Source organism: Canis lupus, chromosome 27 (genome assembly GCF_048164855.1).
Source record: "Canis lupus baileyi chromosome 27, mCanLup2.hap1, whole genome shotgun sequence".
Lineage (NCBI taxonomy): Eukaryota > Metazoa > Chordata > Mammalia > Carnivora > Canidae > Canis > Canis lupus.
In genome coordinates, this window is record NC_132864.1 from 15,465,069 (window position 1) to 15,482,797 (window position 17,729).

Consider the following 17,729-nt stretch of genomic DNA (forward strand, 5'->3'; position numbering starts at 1 on the left):
GCAGCCAAGCAGGGATTCAAACCAAGGGTCTTGACCTTGGACATGGGCTGTGTCTCTCTGTGAGGACACTTGTTTCTGGGTATCTTGATGGTCAAACCTTGTTTGTTTGTTCGCTGCTGTGGCCTCAGCCCCTGGAACCTTCCCAGTGCATGTGTGTGTCTGTGTGTGTGTGAGAATGAGCCAGGCCCTGAACACTCTGCCAGGCCCTCAAGGGACTTTGCAGACTGCCCAGCCCTGCATTCACCCTGCTGTGCCAGGCTCACCACAGGACCTTAACAACCAGCACAGAACTTAACCAAGTCAGTCAGACCCAAGGTCGGGAACCCAGATTTTTGAATTCTTGAGACATTCACCTTCGATGGCTGGTCCCTGAGCACCTTTTCTCCCCATGACAAATTGAGTGCCGAAGGCACACACACTGATCCCCTGAAGGAGCCACCACAGGCTTGCAAAGGTGGACCTGATGCGGGCCCTGCCTCAGGGCCCTGGAGGTAAGGTGAGCTGTGACTGAGCATCTGAGCGTATGCCATCACCTATGGGGAGGGGAGTTAAAACCTGCAGTTAGCCCATGACCTAGCAGTTTCACTCCAAGCTATCTACTCCGGAGAGCTGAGAGCAGGTACTCAAACAAAAACATGTACACAAAGGTTCCCAGTAGTACTGTCCACAACAGCCAAAGGTGGAAACAATCAAGACAACTGTCAACAGATGAATGGGAAGACAAAATGTGGCATAGCCATGAAATGGAATATTACTTAACTATAAAAACAAGTGACGGTCTGATCCATATTACAACTTGAATGAACTTCAAAAACATTTTGCTAAGTGAAAGAAGCCAGACACAAAGGGACATCTATGATGTATGATTTCAACGATACGAAATATCCAGAACATGCAGATCCTTGGTGGTTGCCAAGGAATTGGGGGGTGGGGGTGGGGAAGGAGTGTCGGACCGGCTTCCTTTGGGGTTGTGACAGTGTTCTGGAGTTAGTGCTAACAGTGGCACAATAGTGTGAATGTACTAAATGTCGCTGGATTGTATGCTTTTATGTATATTTTGCCATGACTCTTAAAAAAGTAAAAAGGCTGAGGAGGCAGGAACAGATCCCAGAGGGCAAAGGCAGCCCCTGGGCATGCTGCCTGAGGCTGGCACCATGGGAACTTGATGCTTGTTCACACACGCCCCCCTGCTCCGACGCAACAACCCAACTGACAGTGGTGATGGCAGGTCTCTCCAGATGCCCTCTCTCTACCTCCTGAGTTTGGGAAATGAATTATTGTCCCAGCACTACCAATCCATCCGGTTTGTAGAAGGCAGCTCTGGCTGCCACGCCACTTCCAGCGATAGGTGGTTTTCCCTCTTTTTCTCCCTCTAGAGCAGAGAGAGGGGACGTCTCCGGCAGGGCCCACGCTGACCGAGGGGAGCCGCCTCCCGGGCATTCCCAGCAAAGCCCTCCTGACAGAAACTTTGCTGCAGAGAAATGAGGCGGAGAAACAAAAGTGAGTGGGGAGGAACAGGCGGGCCCCTGCTGCCTCACCTGGCTGGGAGGTGGTGGGACCTTCAGAAAATCTAGTGCAGGTTGGAGATAGAAATGCAGGCCTGGTTTCCAGCCACACCTCAGCAACTCAGTGGCCAGCCCTGGGCAGGTCACATCACCTGTCTGAGCTTCAGTTTTCCCAGCTGGAAAATGGGGCTAACGGTGGTGTATTGGTCAGGGTTCCCCAGAGAAATAAAATGAAAAGGATTTTTTATTTTACTTAAGACATGTATTTTAAGGACCTAGTTCACACAATCGGGGCTGACAAGTCTGAATTGGTAGAGCCAGCCAGCAGGCTGGAAGCTGTCAGGCAGGAGTCAGTGCTGCAGTCTTGAGGCAGAATTTCTTCTTCTCGGTTTTATTCTTAAGACCTGCAACTGATTAGACAAGGCCCACACACATTATGGAGATTATTCTCTTTACTTAATGTCAACTGATTGTAGATGTTAACCCCATCTACAGAATACCTTCACAGCAATCCCAAGATTAGCGTGTGGCTGAAACACTGGGTCCTGGAGCCTGATCAGTGCACAGATGATATCAACTCCTAGTCTACCATAAGAATGAATATATGAGCTTAGCTCAGAACTCACTTGGAGGAGTGTATGTCAGTAAATGGTTGTCCTTAGAGCTGATGTGGGAGTAACAATGCCTGGATTATTATAAACCGGATTCTTGGGGCATTTCTAGGACAGTTTCCTGGTGCTCATTACATTTATCCATTCATTCACTTACTTCTTTATTCATTTGTTCCATGTATTTATGGAGCCACTGCTGTGTGCCAAGCATTGTTCTAGGGACACAGCAGTGAACAAATGGACAAACCTCCTTGCCCTCCTGGAGTTTATTTTCTCATGAGGAAGACGCAATTAAACAAGATAAATAACGTGAATAGTCTGCTACATGATGATAAGGGTTGTGAAGGAAAATAAAGCAGGGGTGGGAATGAGATTAAGGCTGAAGTTTTAAAAAGGGTATAAGGAGAGGCCTCACTGAGGTGAGCCAAGCCCTAAGGAGGTGAGAGAGTGAAACTTAGAGATAAATAGGGGGAGGGCTTATAGGCAGAGAGGACAGCCATTGCAAAGGCCCTGAGGTAGAAACATGTCTGGTGAGGTAGAAACATTTGACCAGCAGGGAATTGAGTGTGGCTAGAGTGGTGTGAGTGAGGGGAAGAGATAGGATGTAGGATCAGAGGTAAAAGGGCTCCTTCCCTAGAGTCTCTGAGCCAAACACAAGGCCCAGGATTTGTATAAATTCTCCCCCAGTCCAGCTGGAGCCCCATTTTCTCTGCTGAGACACTTGCATCACACCTAAGCTCTAGGCTGCAGTGGGCTGGATGACTATCCCAAACAACTGACACAAAGACGGGGGGAAAAAAATGCCCCCCTGGGGACAAGAATAGTAACTAATGGTACTGAGGGAGCACTAGGTACCAGGCATCATGCTGAAGATGTTTCACAACACCTGTGGAGGCAAACCCCAGCAGAAACCTTATTTTATAGATGAGGAAACTGATGCCCAGAGAGGCAAGGTCACAGGCTAATATAGGTCCACACAGCAAAAGAGCAAGGCAGCCAAATGCCTGAATTTCATGTTTAGAACTGGTTAAAAAGGCAGAGGTGCAGATTACAGGGAGCAGGTGAGGGAGTAGGAAGCCAGGAGCGCTGACTCCAGGACCCAGGCAACACCACTGCACATGGGCGCATGCAGAGCCAGTGTGAGCAGCCCCGGTCTCTCTGCAGGGGTCTTCAAGAAGTACAGATCACTTTGGCAGCCAGACTGGGGGAGGCAGAGGAAAAGATCAAAGTCCTACATTCAGGTATGTATCTGGCACATGTTCCCTGTCCCATGCGGCTCCTCAGCCTGTCAGACCAGGCAGAGGAGTGGGAGAGGACAGTGACACTATGATCACAGGCTCAGCTGAGTATTCTAGAATCAGGATGGCAAGGGGGGAGTTTGAGGAGGAAGAAGAAAGATCAACATTACCCAGTGGGGGTCTGAGCCTAGTCCCCGGAGGCCATGGTGCTGTGGAGAGAGGGTTTGAGAAATAGAAGTAAAACAGAAGTGGCAAACACAGTGCCTGTAGGGGCCAGACTCACAACCAAACCAGCCAGGTTAAGGAAGGCAGTAGAGAAGGGTGGGGTCTGGAGCAAACTGGACAACCTAGGTCTTGACTAAAGAGATGGCCACTGCTGAGCTCCAGCCAGCCAATGCCATATGGGCCAGTGTCACCAAGTCTTCAATTTCCTTGAAGAAATTAGAAATCTGGACTTTTATATGAAATTTGTCATTTATTATACATATCACTGTTGACTTCATTGCTGCTCCTTGTCCTCCTCACTTGCCAGTTCTGGACCTCGGGGTGGTAAGCTCATGGATGGATGGCCTCACCCAGGTCCTGTAGTGCCCTAAGGGTGTGGGCAGTTCACACCCAGGCCAGGGGACAGACCGACCCCTACCACTTGCCTGGGTCTTCTGAGCTTCATAGACTCTTAGAGGGCCATCTTGTCCGCCCTCCAACCAGCTTGAAGTCTTTCCATGGGCAGGAAACTCTGTCACTGGTTCTAACCAAAAGAAAGGTCTTCCCATACTATCTTGAACCTACTTCTGCCTTCTGAGCCCTGCAGGAGTGGGTTCTTGGGGGAGGTGGTGGGGTGGGGGGCTTCATCCTGGTGCTTTACTTCTTCCCAGCGTTAAAGGCCACACAGACAGAGCTGCTGGAACTGCGGCGGAAATATGATGAGGAAGCAGCATCCAAGTAAGTGAACACCCTGCTGAGGTATGCCTTCTCACTCTGACCCTCCCAGTCATGCCTCCTCCCTCCGACCCCACCAGGTAGGTCTCTTCCTTCTGACCCTGCCAAATACACCTTCTCTTTCTGGCTCTTCTCCCTTCAACTCACTGCCTGAAGTGCCTATTTCATTAAGCATCCAGTGCTCCCCACCCCCATTGGCACACAGCTGTTCACTGGTCATTTGCTGTGCCATTCATGCACCAAATGACATTCTGGGTTGTGGCTGAGTAGGGTCTGTTGGGCAGGGGCCTTACCCCAACTTCCTAGAACTGTCTCCACCACCACTCCACAGTCCAACCCTCGGGGGCTGAGTGTCATTCACTTAAACTACTCTGGACTCAACATGGCTTTAAGACCTCATTTATTCCACAAACACTTACTTAGCACCTACTGTTTGCCCCGTGCTGTGTTAGGTCCCTGGAAGAAATATTAGAATATGGCCCTGTCCTCAGTCCAGGAGAAGAGACAGACAATAACTGATGATGTTCAGTGATAAATTCATTCCTTCACAGATACTATTGAGCACTTACTGTGTGCTTGACACTGTTCTGGGCACCTGTTGAATGCTAAGAAAGGAAGAACCAGGGGCAGCAAAAGAAAATAACAACAGGGAGGGTGGGTCCTGTCATCCAGGGTAATCACAGAGGACTTCCCTAAGGAGGTGACCTTCAGAATGCAATGTAAAGATGAGCAGGAGAGCAGGAGGTGGCTATGTGAAGAATGCCGGGTTGGGTGCTGTGGGCAGGGGGAACAGCTTACACGTAAGAAAGCCCCGAACATGCCTAAAAGCATGTGTGCACCTTATAGTCACCAAACTCCTCGCAGGCCTCCCATGTCCCCCAGCCCACGCTCAGCAGAGGGGCGACCGAGGTAGATAAGGCCTGTCCTGGCCCCCTGTGTGCTGGCAGTCTGGAGGCTAGGGAAGCAGCAAAATAAGTAAATGATCACCATGGGGGTAGTTGAGAGAAGCCTCCTGGAAGGGCACTTGGGAGCTGGGTTTTTTGTTTTGTTTTGTTTTGTTTTGTTTTTAAGATTTTACTTATTTATTCATGAGAGACACACAGAGAGAGGCAGAGATACAGGCAGAGGGAGAAGCAGGCTCCATGCAGGGAGCCCGATGTGGGACTTGATCCCAGATCCCAGGGTCATGCCCTGACGCCCAACCGCTGAGCCTCCCAGGCGTCCTGGGAGCTAGGTTTTAAAGCTCAGAGTCCTGTTCTCCTGAAGGACATTCCCGGTAGAAGGCACAGCTGGGAGGTGTAGCTCTGGGCAGCTAAAGAGAACAGACCCCTGGAGAAGGCAGCAGGCCAGGCTGCCTGGAAGGGATGTGGTGCTCAGGCATCTGTCCCACTTCCCTGCAGCCTGGACTCTTCTATGCCCAGCCTGGTTTCTCTCCGGTGGGAAGGGTAGAGGGCAGCCTCCTTAGCCTCCAAGACCCTGAGGTCCAGGTAGAGGCTGGGGTGATCTGGATAGGCAGGGGCCCAGAGGCTGCCCCACACCCCTCTCAGGGTGTTATCTTTCTGTCTCAGGGCGGATGAAGTCGGTTTGATCATGACCAACTTGGAGAAAGCTAATCAGGTGAGAAGATGTGCGCCAGCGCTCAGCCAGTCCAGGGCAGGGGGGTGGGGGGGGGTCTTGGGCTGGGGGGAGGGACTCAACCCAGTCCATACTGAACTATGTGCCATGCTGAGTGCTGGCACTGGGGAGTGTCTGGGACCCTGAGCTCCAAGAGAAGGGAGGAAGGGGTGCTGACACTGAGAAACAGGGTGACCCAAGCAGCCACATTTGGGGGTGGGGCACCTGAGCCAGACTCGAGGGTCAGGGAAGACGTCATGGAGGGAGAGCCAGGTTGCTGACACCTGCGAATAGATTGAAAATGCAGAGGGATGGCATTCCAGGCCAGGGCACAGCCTCGGTAAAGGCCAGGAGGAAGGCCGCAGAGCGGTGACTGGTGAGCCCAGCCCACAGGCCAAGCTGGGAAGTGGGTCTCTCCCAAGCAGACTGAGTGAGGAAAAGTGTTCCACAGAGCCTGAGGCCATGACAAGGGACGAGCCCCCACTGCTTTCCTTCCCTCCCCAGCCCACCAGGTCTCCTGCAGCCTCTTCCCTTGATCCCAGCCACACCAGCTCAGCACTGGGCAGATCCCACAGTTCCTAGTGTCCCCCGCTTCTAGTTCCAGCCCAAGTTCTCAAAAGCCCATTAGCTTCTACAAGTTCCCATTTTCACCCTGCCTTCTGAAGGCCTCAAATGTACTGCCGCCTGGTGGGTAAAGCTGGCAAAAGTCTGAAAGGAGGTGAAGTGTGGCCATGGGATAGGGTCTGGAGTCTCAAGGGCCCAACACATCTCTACCCACACCAACCTCCCTGCAATGCCAGCAGCCAGGGACATGGCCAAGAGGGGCCAGCAGTGTGACCGCAAGGGGTCATTTCCCTGGAGTAGTACACCTGGCAGCTGAGTTCTAAAGCCCAGGAGCCTTTCTTTGGAGGAAGGGCCCAGAAGCATGGTTGTGCAGGCATAAGGGCAGGGTAAAGAGCAGCATTTTTAGGGTAATATTTTAAATACATAATCCATTTACATAGTTCAGAACTCAATAATGTTCATACTTAGGAAACTCCTGCCTCCTTCCCCAACTCCACTTCCCAGCCTCTCTCACCTGTGTCTAGGGTCTCCTTCTAGACATCTACTCACAAGCTCGTGAATTACATGTTCTGTTAACATGTAATAAGTTTATTATTTTTTAAAATGAACTATTAAGTATTTTAACAATTTATCTGTTTTAATTTCTAATATGATAAATATGGATATGCATAACCCACTGTTTAGTAAAGAAGTTAATTTTGCCCAAAAAGAGATCTGGCCTTTACCCTCAGTTTCTAGGGGGTAATTTTTTTATTTTATTTAAATTCAGTCAATATATAATATATTATTGGTTTCAGAGGTAGACATCAGTGATTCATCAGTCTTGTATAACACCCAGTGCTCATTACATTACTTGCCCTCTTTAATGTCCATCACCCAGTTACCCCGTTCCCCCACCTCCCTCCCCTCCAGCAACGCTCAGTTTGTTTCCTGTGATTAAGAGTCTTATATGCTTTGTCTCCCTCTCTGGTTTCAGCTTGTTTTATTTTTTCCTCTCTTCCCCTATGATCCTCTGTTTTGTGTCTTAAATTCCACATATGAGTGAGATCATGATAATTGTCTTTGTTTGACTGACATATTTCACTTAGCATAATACCCTCTAGTTCCATCCATGTCGTTGCAAATGGCAAAATTTCATTCTTTTGATGGCTCAGTAGTATTCCATTGTATATATACCACATCTTCTTTATACACTCATCTATCGATGGACAACTGGGCTCTTTCCATAGTTTCTTGTGGACACTGCTGCTATAAACACTGGGGTATAGGTACCCCTAAGGATCACTATGTTTGTAGCTTTTGGATAAATACCTAGTAGTGCAATTGCTGGGTTATAGAGTAGCTCTATTTTTAACTTTCTGAGGAACCTCCACATTTTCCAGAGTGGCTGCATCAGCTTGCATTTCCACCAGCAGTGTAAGAGGGGGTTCCTCTTTCTTCACATCCTTGCCAACATCTGTCATTCCCTGAGTTGTTAATTTTAGCCACTGTGACCAGTGGGAGGTGGTATCTCATTGTGGTTTTGATTTGATGTGGTTGTATTTCTCTTGACAAGTGGTGTTGAACATTTTTTCATGTGTCTGTTGGCCATTTGTATGTCTTCTTTGGAAAAATGTCTGTTCATGTCTTCTGCCCATTTCTTGATTGGATTATTCTTTGGGTGTTGAGTTTGATAAGTTCTTTTTTTTTTAATTTTTATTTATTTATGATAGTCACACAGAGAGAGAGAGAGAGAGGCAGAGACAGAGGCAGAGGGAGAAGCAGGCTCCATGCACCGGGAGCCCGATGTGGGATTCGATCCCGGGTCTCCAGGATCGCGCCCTGGGCCAAAGGCAGGCACCAAACCGCTACGCCACCCAGGGATCCCGTTTGATAAGTTCTTAATAAGTTTTGGAGACTAGTCCTTTGTCTGACGTGTCATTTGCAAACATCTTCTCCCATTCTGTCAGTTGTCCTTTGGTTTTGTCGACTGTTTCCTTTGCTGTGCAAAAGCTTTTTACCTTAATGAAGTACCAGTAGTTCATTTCTGCCTTCATTTCCCTTACCTTTGAAGACGTGTCTAGCAAGAAGTTGCTGTGGCCAAGGTCAGAGAGGTTGCTGTCTGTGTTCTCCTCTAGGATCTTAATGGATTCCTGTCTCACATTTAGGTCTTTCATCCATTTTGAGTTTATTTTTGTGTAAGAAAATGGTCCAATTTCATTCCTCTGCATGTGGCTGTCCAATGTTCCCCAACACCATTTGTTGAAGAGACTGTCTTTTTTCCATTGGATATTCTCTCCTGCTTTGTCGAGGATTAGTTGAGGATTAGTCCAGAACCCATTTCTGGGTTCTCTGTTCTGTTCCATTGATCTATGTGTCTGTTTTTGTGTCAGTACCATACTGTCTTGATGATTCCAGCTTTTTAATAGAGCTTGAATTCTGGGATTGTGATGCCACCAGTTTTGGTTTTCTTTTTCAACATTCTTTTGGCTATTCGGGATCTTTTCAAGTTCCATACAAATTTTAAGATTATTTGTTCTAGCTCTGTGAAAAGAGTTGATGGTATTTTGATGGGAATTGCATTGAATGTATGGATTGCTTTGGGTAGCATAGACATTTTAACAATATTTGTTCTTCCAATCCATGAGCATGGAACCATGTTTTTCCATTTCTCTGTGTCTTCCTCAATTTCTTTCATGAGTGTTCTATAGTTTTCTGAGTACAGATCTTTTGCCTCTTTGGTTAGGTTTATTCCTAGGTATCTTATGGTCTTGGGTGCAATTGTAAATGGGATTGACTCCTTAATTTCTCTTTCTTCTCAATTTTTATACCTTTCTCAAACAGAAACTATACTATACGATGCCCACCCTCCTGAACCTTATTTTTTCCCCACATATATCTTAGAACTTGTTCCAAATCTGTATAAAAGCAGTCCCATTTGTTTTACAGCTGTGTGGTATTGCACTACATGGACACACTGTCATCTAACCCAGGGGTGGCAGATTTTCTGTAAAGGGGCAGAGTAAATATTTCCAGCTTTGTAGGTCTCTGCCACAGCTCTTCAACTTTGCTGTATGTGAAAGCATAGACAGTATGCAAGTGAATAGATATGACTGTGTTCCAGAAAAACTTGATCTACAAAACAGGCCTCAGGCTGCAGTTTGCCCACCCATGGCCTAACCAGTCCCCTACTGATGAAGATGATGATGTTTCCAATCTCTTACCCTCATCATCAATCCCCCAGTGAACTCCCGTGCACACTCTTTCAGGCATACCTGAGCCAATAAATAGGGTAAACTTTTAAAAGTGGAATTGCTGAGCTGAGAATCTGTGCGTTTTTAGTTGACAGATGTGGGCAAACTGCCTGATTTACACTCCCTGCAGCCAGTTAAGAGAAGACCTGTTTCCTGCAACCTCACTAACAACCGTGTATCGTCAAACTTTCAGATCTTTGCCAGTCAAATAGGCTTGAGAAAAGAAATCTTAGAGTAGTTTGGATAGGAAACAGTTTCTTTTAATGTTTATCTTTTCTGAGTATAAAAGTAAAACCTCATTATAGAAAGTATGGAGAAGAAAATAAATGTCATAATATTAGGGTTTTTTATTTTTATTTTTTTTAAAGATTTTATTTATTTATTCATGAAAGACACAGAGAGAGAGAGAGGCAGACACAGGCAGAGGGGGAAGCAGGCTCCATGCAGGGAGCCCGACGTGGGACTCGATCCTAGGGCCCAAGGATCACGCCCTGAGCTGAAGGTGGCACTAAACCGCTGAGCCACCCAGGCTGTCCAAATTACGGTTTTTTTAAATCTGTATTAATATTGTCCAGAATGTGAACAAGAGGATCCTGGAGCAGAGCAGAGCAATGTTATTACTTACATAGTAATAACCCTGCCAGTTTGCCTCAGCTTTTACCCAGGGGTGACAATCAGATATCATCCCGCATGCCTCAGAGTTTGTACTGGAACCCCCATGTGTGAATCTGGGTGGTTATATAGAAGGACTTTCTGAGAAAGGGAGAAAACTATCTTCCTAGTGTCATGATGAACAGAAGGGCGAGGATCCTGGTTTTTTTAGCATGTGGAATGCAAATACTTCTCTCTGAGGGAAAGATAAGACCAGTAACTTTCTAGTAGCTTTAAACCCAGCTTTACAACCCAGCAAATGTGTCCATGGTCTGGGTTTCTTCCCTCCATGGAAATGTAAACACATACCTTCAGAGAGGAAAATCTGCAGTTCTCACGGGCTAATGTCAGAAACTGACCTCCAGCCTTGTCATTTAGCCCAGTCCTGTTTCAGTCAGATTTGCTCAGAAAGCCCAAACTGCAGAAACAAAAGTATTTCTTTACAATCACACACACCCAAAACCTTTTCCAAAACAAAACTGACCTGACCATTTTCTGTCACAAGGCAGGATACACAGGATAACCAGTAAGTAAACAAATCAACTAAATAAATTAACAAAATGTGAACATGGGTGTGCGTGGGTCTCCATGTGCATATGGTAGGCATAGCCTCTTGATTACCAAGGTCAGCATGAAAGGTAACCATAATTATTCTGACAACAACTCTATGAGGTAGTTACTTCTATCATCCCATTTTACAAACAGGGAAACTGAGGTTGAGCTGATGAAATCTCTTGCCCAAGGTCACAAAAAAACAGGGAGTGACAAAGTACAATTTCTCTCTATAAAGCCACAAGGCTTCTACATTGTTAACATTTGGAAGCTTCCTTTCAGACTTTTTTCTTAGAAATTTTTGAGGAGTTAAGATCCACCGTAGACCCAGTTCAGTAAACTAGCATTCTGATTTAGATGTATTTCATTGCCCCCATTTCACAAGAGGAAAACTGAAACCCTGGGAGAGGAAGTGCCTTGCCCGGGGCCTGCCCCAGCTCATGGGCTGGCAAGCCACCTCTGCAGATGCTCCATCCATGTGGCAGTAGGTGGCATGGGAGCTAGAGACAAACACCCAGCCCTGCCTAAGTTGTGCAGGGCAATGGCAAAGGCTAGGGTGGGATCCAGTGTGACCCTGCTCACTTCGTAACTGCTCCTGCCTCGACTCTCCTCCCCAGCGCGCTGAGGCTGCCCAGCGGGAGGTAGAAAGTCTTCGGGAACAACTGGCCTCCGTCAACAGCTCTATCCGCCTGGCCTGCTGCTCCCCACAGGGACCCAGTGGGGTAAGGATGGTGGGGGAGCCAGAGGGAAAGTTTGGGAAAAGCCATGTTGGTGAGTATGAATATATGGATGACGTTTTGTGGATCAGTCATGTGCATCTGTGTGAAATTATGCACATGAATCTGTGTAGATACAGTGGGCATAGCATCTTAATTGCCAAGGTCAATGCATAGTTAACTGTAATTACTATGACTTGCTTTGCCAGCTGAAGTTCAAAATAAAGCCACAACTCTTTGCAAGCTCAAGCTTCCATATGTGATTAATAGGAAGTCCAGCATCTTCCTTTACCCCAAATTGTCCAAGAATGCCAGCAACTTACTCAGGCCAGAAAGGACCATTTCCATTGCCAGATGCCTGGCAAGCTGGGTAGGAGGGTAAGTTTGAGCAATAGGACAGCAGTTTTGGTGGTTGCCACCAGGTGTCGACATTGACCACTGGTTCTCCATTCCCACAACTCACAGTAGGACTACTTGACCAAGATCGGAGATTGACACTCCCATCAGCCACTGGTTCCCAAAACATGCAAAGTGATTCCAGTGGGTTCTCCCAAACAGCCACACGCTACCAAGCACCAGTCTAGAATATCAGTCCTGAGGTTCCTGTGTTAAGCCTGCTCAGTGCATCTTTCTTTTTCCTCCTGATTGGTTGCCCCTCTGGGGTCCTGGGGTCAGAGGGATTTCAGTCAGAGCCACCCCAGCCAGACCCTTCTGTCCTGTGTTAAGAGTCTTCATTGCCAGGCACCTGGCTGGCTCAGTCCGTAGAACATGTGACTCTTGATCTCACAGTCATGAGTTCAAGGCCTACATAGGGCATGATGCCTACTTTAAAAAAAAAAAAAAGAGGAAAGAAGAGAAACAGTCTCTATTGCTTCTCTCCCAGAAAGTTTGGGGTTCCTTACATAAGCTGGTCCACCTTCTTTCCAGATCTCTGCATACCAAGAGGTTAGATTCCCGATTCCTTACCACAGGTCTGCTCCAGGGTGATTGGCAGTCTCCACCCACACAGTTGAAGTGGCCAGCATAACTTTTACGTCACCTGACACCCTGAAACATTGGCCAGTGCGCCTGTATCTGTCTTTTCTGCTTCAACATTGGATTATGTCTCTGTGGACATGTGTTACTATGAATGTGTATGTCTGTTTGTGGCCTTGGGGCAAATAACTATATCCTTAATCTAACTGTGCCTCAGTTTCCTCACTTGTACAAGTCAGACCTACTTTATAGGGCTGTTGGGAGGATTACATGTAAATCACTTAAGATGGTGCTTGGCTTATAGTCTACACTCAGTGAATGCCTGATGCTGCCGTTAGCAACAGGAGTGTGGCTTGGATGCATCTGAGGTGTTTTTGCCCAAGTCACGTGTGATCTCTGAGCACATACATGTCTGTGTGTCACAATGGCATGTCCATATCGCTCTTTGATGCCTGGGTGTTTCTCTGTGTCTGCATGTCAGCATGAGTATTCCAGCAGTTACATGTCTCCGTGTGTGCTGTCTATAGCTGTGTCCCCCTGTGCCTGTGTCCCAGAAGGCAGTGTGTGTGTATGCCCGTGTGACTGGATGTCTGCACAACACAAAGAGTGAGCACGAGACAGGCTGAGGGCAAGAGAGTTCGTGAATTCGCCCCAGAAAGGATTTGCCAGTGGTTCTTAATTAACCCCCGTGGAACCCAGCAAATGCCTGTGCTAATCAGCCACAGGGAATTTTGCTGGGGGGGGGGGGGGGGCGGGTTCTGAGCACAACAGTGGCGCTCGATGCTAATTAATTTAATGTGTTAATGGCATCCGCTTCCTGTTTTAATTGGCATTTATCTCCCTGGAAGAATAGCTGGTGTTGGTAGTGGCAAGCTGTTTTCTGCTCTGTTTTGTTTTTCGTGATCCTTCTTAGATTGATCTGTAACTGTGCTCAGGACCAGCCTGACTTCAGGTCCTCTCAGACATCAACAACATCTTCATCCAGGACAAAGAGGCCATTCCCTAAAACCTGGAGAAGCCAAGGGGCTTGGGGCTGGGGGCAAATTAGGAGAAAGGAACCACCAGTAGTATGGCCTGTGGCTACAGGGTCTTGGATCTAATCCTGAGGATCTGCCTGGAATGGAGTGGAAACATCTCTCTGGGATAGGACCTGTGCCCAGTTTTGAAACCTAAACCTTTATCTGTGATGTTCCCTCTGCCAGGAATCCAGTCCCCACCGCTTCCTCACAGGACTGTCTCCCTTTTTTTGCCCTCTTTTAACAAATGCTTTATTGAAGTTTATATAAGGAAAAATGTGCATACCATGAGTGCACAGCATGTTGAACTTTTCAGAGATGCCATGACCAGCATCCAGATCAACAGGTAGAATGTTCCCAGCACCCAGAATGCCCCCTCATGTCCGCATCTGGGTACCACTCCCCAAGGGGAACTGCTCTTCTGACTTGTAACAGCACAACCAGCTTTTGCCTGTTTTTGTATCCGATCTTAATCGGATCACACACACATTTTGGTATCTGGCTTTTTTCACTTCATATTCTGAGAGAATGGTCCATGCTGTGTTAATAGCTGTGGGTTATCCATTTTCAGTGCTGTATCATGTTCCATTTTGTGGATATACCACAGCCTGCTCATCTATTCTCTGCTTGGAGGACATCTGGAGGGTTGCTGCCAAGCAATCTTCAAAATCACTAACTTGAACTTGATCACAGTTCTTAGACACATCTTCCTCCAGAAAACCTTCCCTGCCCACTCTCCCTCGGTTTTAATACCAGAGGGAAGGCATCCATGCTGGTAGGACTGGCCCAAGCAAAGGCCCAGAGATAGGAGGAGGAAAGCCAGAGTCTATAAGAAGCAGCTGAGTTACTCTGGGGAGCCCAGCACAGGGTGGGGGGAGTTTGTGCCACCGATGGATTTCCCACTTTGTCTGGGATTCAGGGGTGGGGAAGCCAGCCCTACAGCCCCCTGCCCCACACCTCTTAGTCCCTCAAAGCCCCACTTTGTCCTCAGGATAAGGTGAACTTCGCACTGTGCTCGGGCCCCCGGCTTGAAGCTGCCCTAGCCTCCAAGGATCGGGAGATCCTGCGGCTACTGAAGGATGTACAGCACCTCCAGAACTCTCTGCAGGAGCTGGAGGAGACATCCGCCAACCAGATCGCGGACCTAGAGCGACAACTCACGGCCAAGTCTGAGGCCATAGAAGTAGGTCTTGGGAGAGGAGGTATACGGACAGGAGACAGAAGGGGCATCCCCACGCAGAAGAGTATGGACCAGCCTAAACCCATCTTTGTCTTCTCCTCTAGAAGCTGGAAGAGAAGCTCCAGGCACAGTCTGACTACGAAGAGATTAAAACAGAGCTGAGGTACCATGCAGAGCGGGGCTCCACAACCCCCAGCCTTCTTCCTTGGCAAGGGCGAGGAGGGGCCCTGGACAAAGTTCATGATCTTCCCCCTCCCACTGCACCCCACTTTGTCTCCTTTGTCCCCTTGTCTCTCCTTCATGGCAGCTTCAGTATGAGAATTTAAGCATGCTTGGTCCTTTGCCACTCAGAGCCACCTAGAGGAGAACGTGCAGGGCAGCTCGGGGTCCGTGTGGGAACTGGCGAGGGGTGGTGCTCTCATCGGATTAGCTCAGGCCAGCCAGTGTGGGGATTGCTGAACACAGCACCCCCCGGGTGTCATTGAAACCAGCTCACTGGCCTGCTCATTGAGGGCTCTTGTTGTCCTGAGTCCAGTGTTTTGTAGGGTCCATGGGTGGCCAGTTGTTCCCAGTCAGGGAAGAGGAGCTAGAGGGAGTACTCTCAATACCTCTCCCCAAGCCCTGGGAGTTTGGCTGGCCTCCAACTCTCTCCACTTTCTCTGGCAGCATCTTGAAAGCCATGAAGTTGGCCTCCAGCACCTGCAGCCTCCCCCAGGTGAGTGTCCCCGCCACTGTGTCCCACAGTGCAGGGTGCCCTTGGGAGCCCTCTCAGCTCCGCTTTTTGTCTCCTCAGGGCATGGCCAAGCCTGAAGACACACTGCTCATGGCAAAGGAGACCTTCTTCCCTGCTCAGAAATTCCTTCTGGAGAAGCCTGGCCTCCTGCCCAGCCCTGGTAGGGAAGATGGGATGCTCCTGGGGCCGAGGGATGGGGATGGGCCTGCCCATGGGCCTCTGGCCTTCTCTATGCCTGCAGACCACTGCCTCCCATGTGGGCAGGAGAGATGCAGAAAAGGGGTACACACTTATTGAGCAGCTGCTGTGTAGTGGCCCCGAGCTGGGTGCTCTCCATAGCTAGGCCAACTGGCAGTGTTCATACACACCTAGCCCACACGGCTCACTCAGGCCCTCCTAAGACCACCCCTCCTCCCCAAAAGGCTCCACTCATCCCCAAGCCCTGGTGAGCATCAGAAGAGGTGACAGGACACAAGGAGGGCATTCACACTGTTCCCCCCGTAGCAGGACTGCTGGTAATGATCTGCAGACCGTGCTCTCACCCCAGATCACCTTCTCAGTGACTCAGCCCTCCTCCCCACACAATGGCTCCATGACCTTATAGCTGTGTGGCCCCAGCACATACTTTCTGTGCTGCCTCTGTTTCCTCATCTGTAAAGTAGGGAAATAATGGATCCACCTTGTGGGTGCTGTTCACATGGGGAATGCAAACAGGCAGGGCATGGGGGAAGAGGAGAGTGGCAAGGTGGGCAAGGGGCCAGGAGTGAGCATCCTGCTGCAGTTGGCGTCGATCCAAACTCCCCACCCTGGGGCCAGGCGCTGGCACGTAACAGGGGCTCAGTGGCTGTTCTCACCATAGGAGGGAGGGCTCCCTGGAGCTGGCGTGTGGGCCAGGCCTGCCCTGGTAGGGGTTTGTGAATTAGAAGGGAAGGTCTCTGTGCCGTGGGGCACCCGTAGCGCCTCTCTCCTTGTACCCCCTGCCCTCTCCTCCCCCTTTCCGTTTCTGAATTTCTCTCCATGTGTGTGTCTTCTGTCTCTCCCTATCTCTCTGCCTCCCCCCTTCTGTCTCTTCATCCCTCTGTCTCTTTCTGCCTCTCATTCTGTCTCTGCCTCTCTGTCTCCCTATCTCTGTTTCTCTGATATTTCTTTCTCTCCCCGTCACATCTGCTTCTTTCTCTCCTCTCTTCTTCCATCTGTCTGTCTCTCAACATTCTAGAGGAGGACCCTTCGGAGGACGATTCCATCAAGGACTCTCTGGGCACGGAGCAGTCCTATCCATCCCCTCCGCAGCTCCCGCCACCACCAGGGCCCGAAGACCCCCTGTCCCCCAGCCCTGGGCAGCCCCTCTTGGGCCCTGGACTGGGCCCCGATGGCCCAAGGACTTTTTCACTGTCCCCCTTCCCCAGCTTGGCTTCTGGGGACAGATTGGCAGGGGACGCACTGCTGTCCAAGCACATGATGCCACCCGCCACCTTCAAGGGAGAGACAGGCCTGCTGGTGTTCCCCCCGGCTTTCTACGGCACCAAACCCCCCACAGCCCCTGCCACCCCAGCTCCTGGCCCTGAGCCACCTGGGGCCCCAGAGCCAGTGGAGGGGGGCGGGAGCAGCACAGCCGGGACGGGGGCCGGAGCCGAGGAGGAGCAGCTGGACACGGCAGAGATTGCGTTCCAGGTGAAGGAGCAGCTGCTCAAACATAACATCGGGCAGCGGGTGTTTGGCCACTATGTGCTGGGGCTGTCCCAGGGCTCAGTCAGTGAGATCCTGGCCCGGCCCAAGCCCTGGCGCAAGCTCACAGTGAAGGGCAAGGAGCCCTTCATCAAGATGAAGCAGTTCCTGTCGGATGAGCAGAACGTGCTGGCCCTAAGGACCATCCAGGTGCGGCAGCGAGGTGAGGGCCCATCCCAAGGTGCAGGAGGTCAGAGCCAGACACTGCCACCTCACAGCTGTGTCACCTGGGGCAAGTGACTTTGCCTCCCTGTGCTTCGGTTTTCCTTTCTGTAAAACAAGGAAATATATCCTTGTTCCCTCCTTCCTGGGGCCCGCGGCTACCCGTTGCTCCATACCTGGCCCTAATGGGACAGCTCAGGCCAGTCATTCTGGGAAAAGCCTGTGCCCAGGGGCCACCCTGGCAGGCAGATGCTTCCTGAGGACCTCCAAACCTCAGTCCACCCTTCTGTGAAATGGCCTGGTTCCTGCCAACCT

At 49.6% G+C, this 17,729-nt stretch overlaps 1 protein-coding gene across 18 annotated transcripts in view; it reads left to right on the forward strand.

The window, feature by feature from the left end:
- The window catches only part of CUX2 (cut like homeobox 2), a 282,802-nt gene that overhangs the window by 242,052 nt on the left and 23,021 nt on the right, over positions 1 to 17,729 (forward strand). For 17 of the 18 annotated variants that reach the window (XM_072801903.1, XM_072801918.1, XM_072801901.1 and 14 more), the window contains 10 exons: positions 1,377 to 1,500; positions 3,281 to 3,357; positions 4,230 to 4,296; positions 5,862 to 5,910; positions 11,525 to 11,629; positions 14,606 to 14,797; positions 14,899 to 14,957; positions 15,461 to 15,509; positions 15,588 to 15,687; positions 16,744 to 17,415. In XM_072801903.1, coding sequence (XP_072658004.1) covers positions 1,377 to 1,500; positions 3,281 to 3,357; positions 4,230 to 4,296; positions 5,862 to 5,910; positions 11,525 to 11,629; positions 14,606 to 14,797; positions 14,899 to 14,957; positions 15,461 to 15,509; positions 15,588 to 15,687; positions 16,744 to 17,415 — 1,494 coding nt within the window. The remainder of the gene's footprint in view (positions 1 to 1,376; positions 1,501 to 3,280; positions 3,358 to 4,229; positions 4,297 to 5,861; positions 5,911 to 11,524; positions 11,630 to 14,605; positions 14,798 to 14,898; positions 14,958 to 15,460; positions 15,510 to 15,587; positions 15,688 to 16,743; positions 17,416 to 17,729) is intronic. The other variant, XM_072801917.1, reaches the window with a different exon arrangement.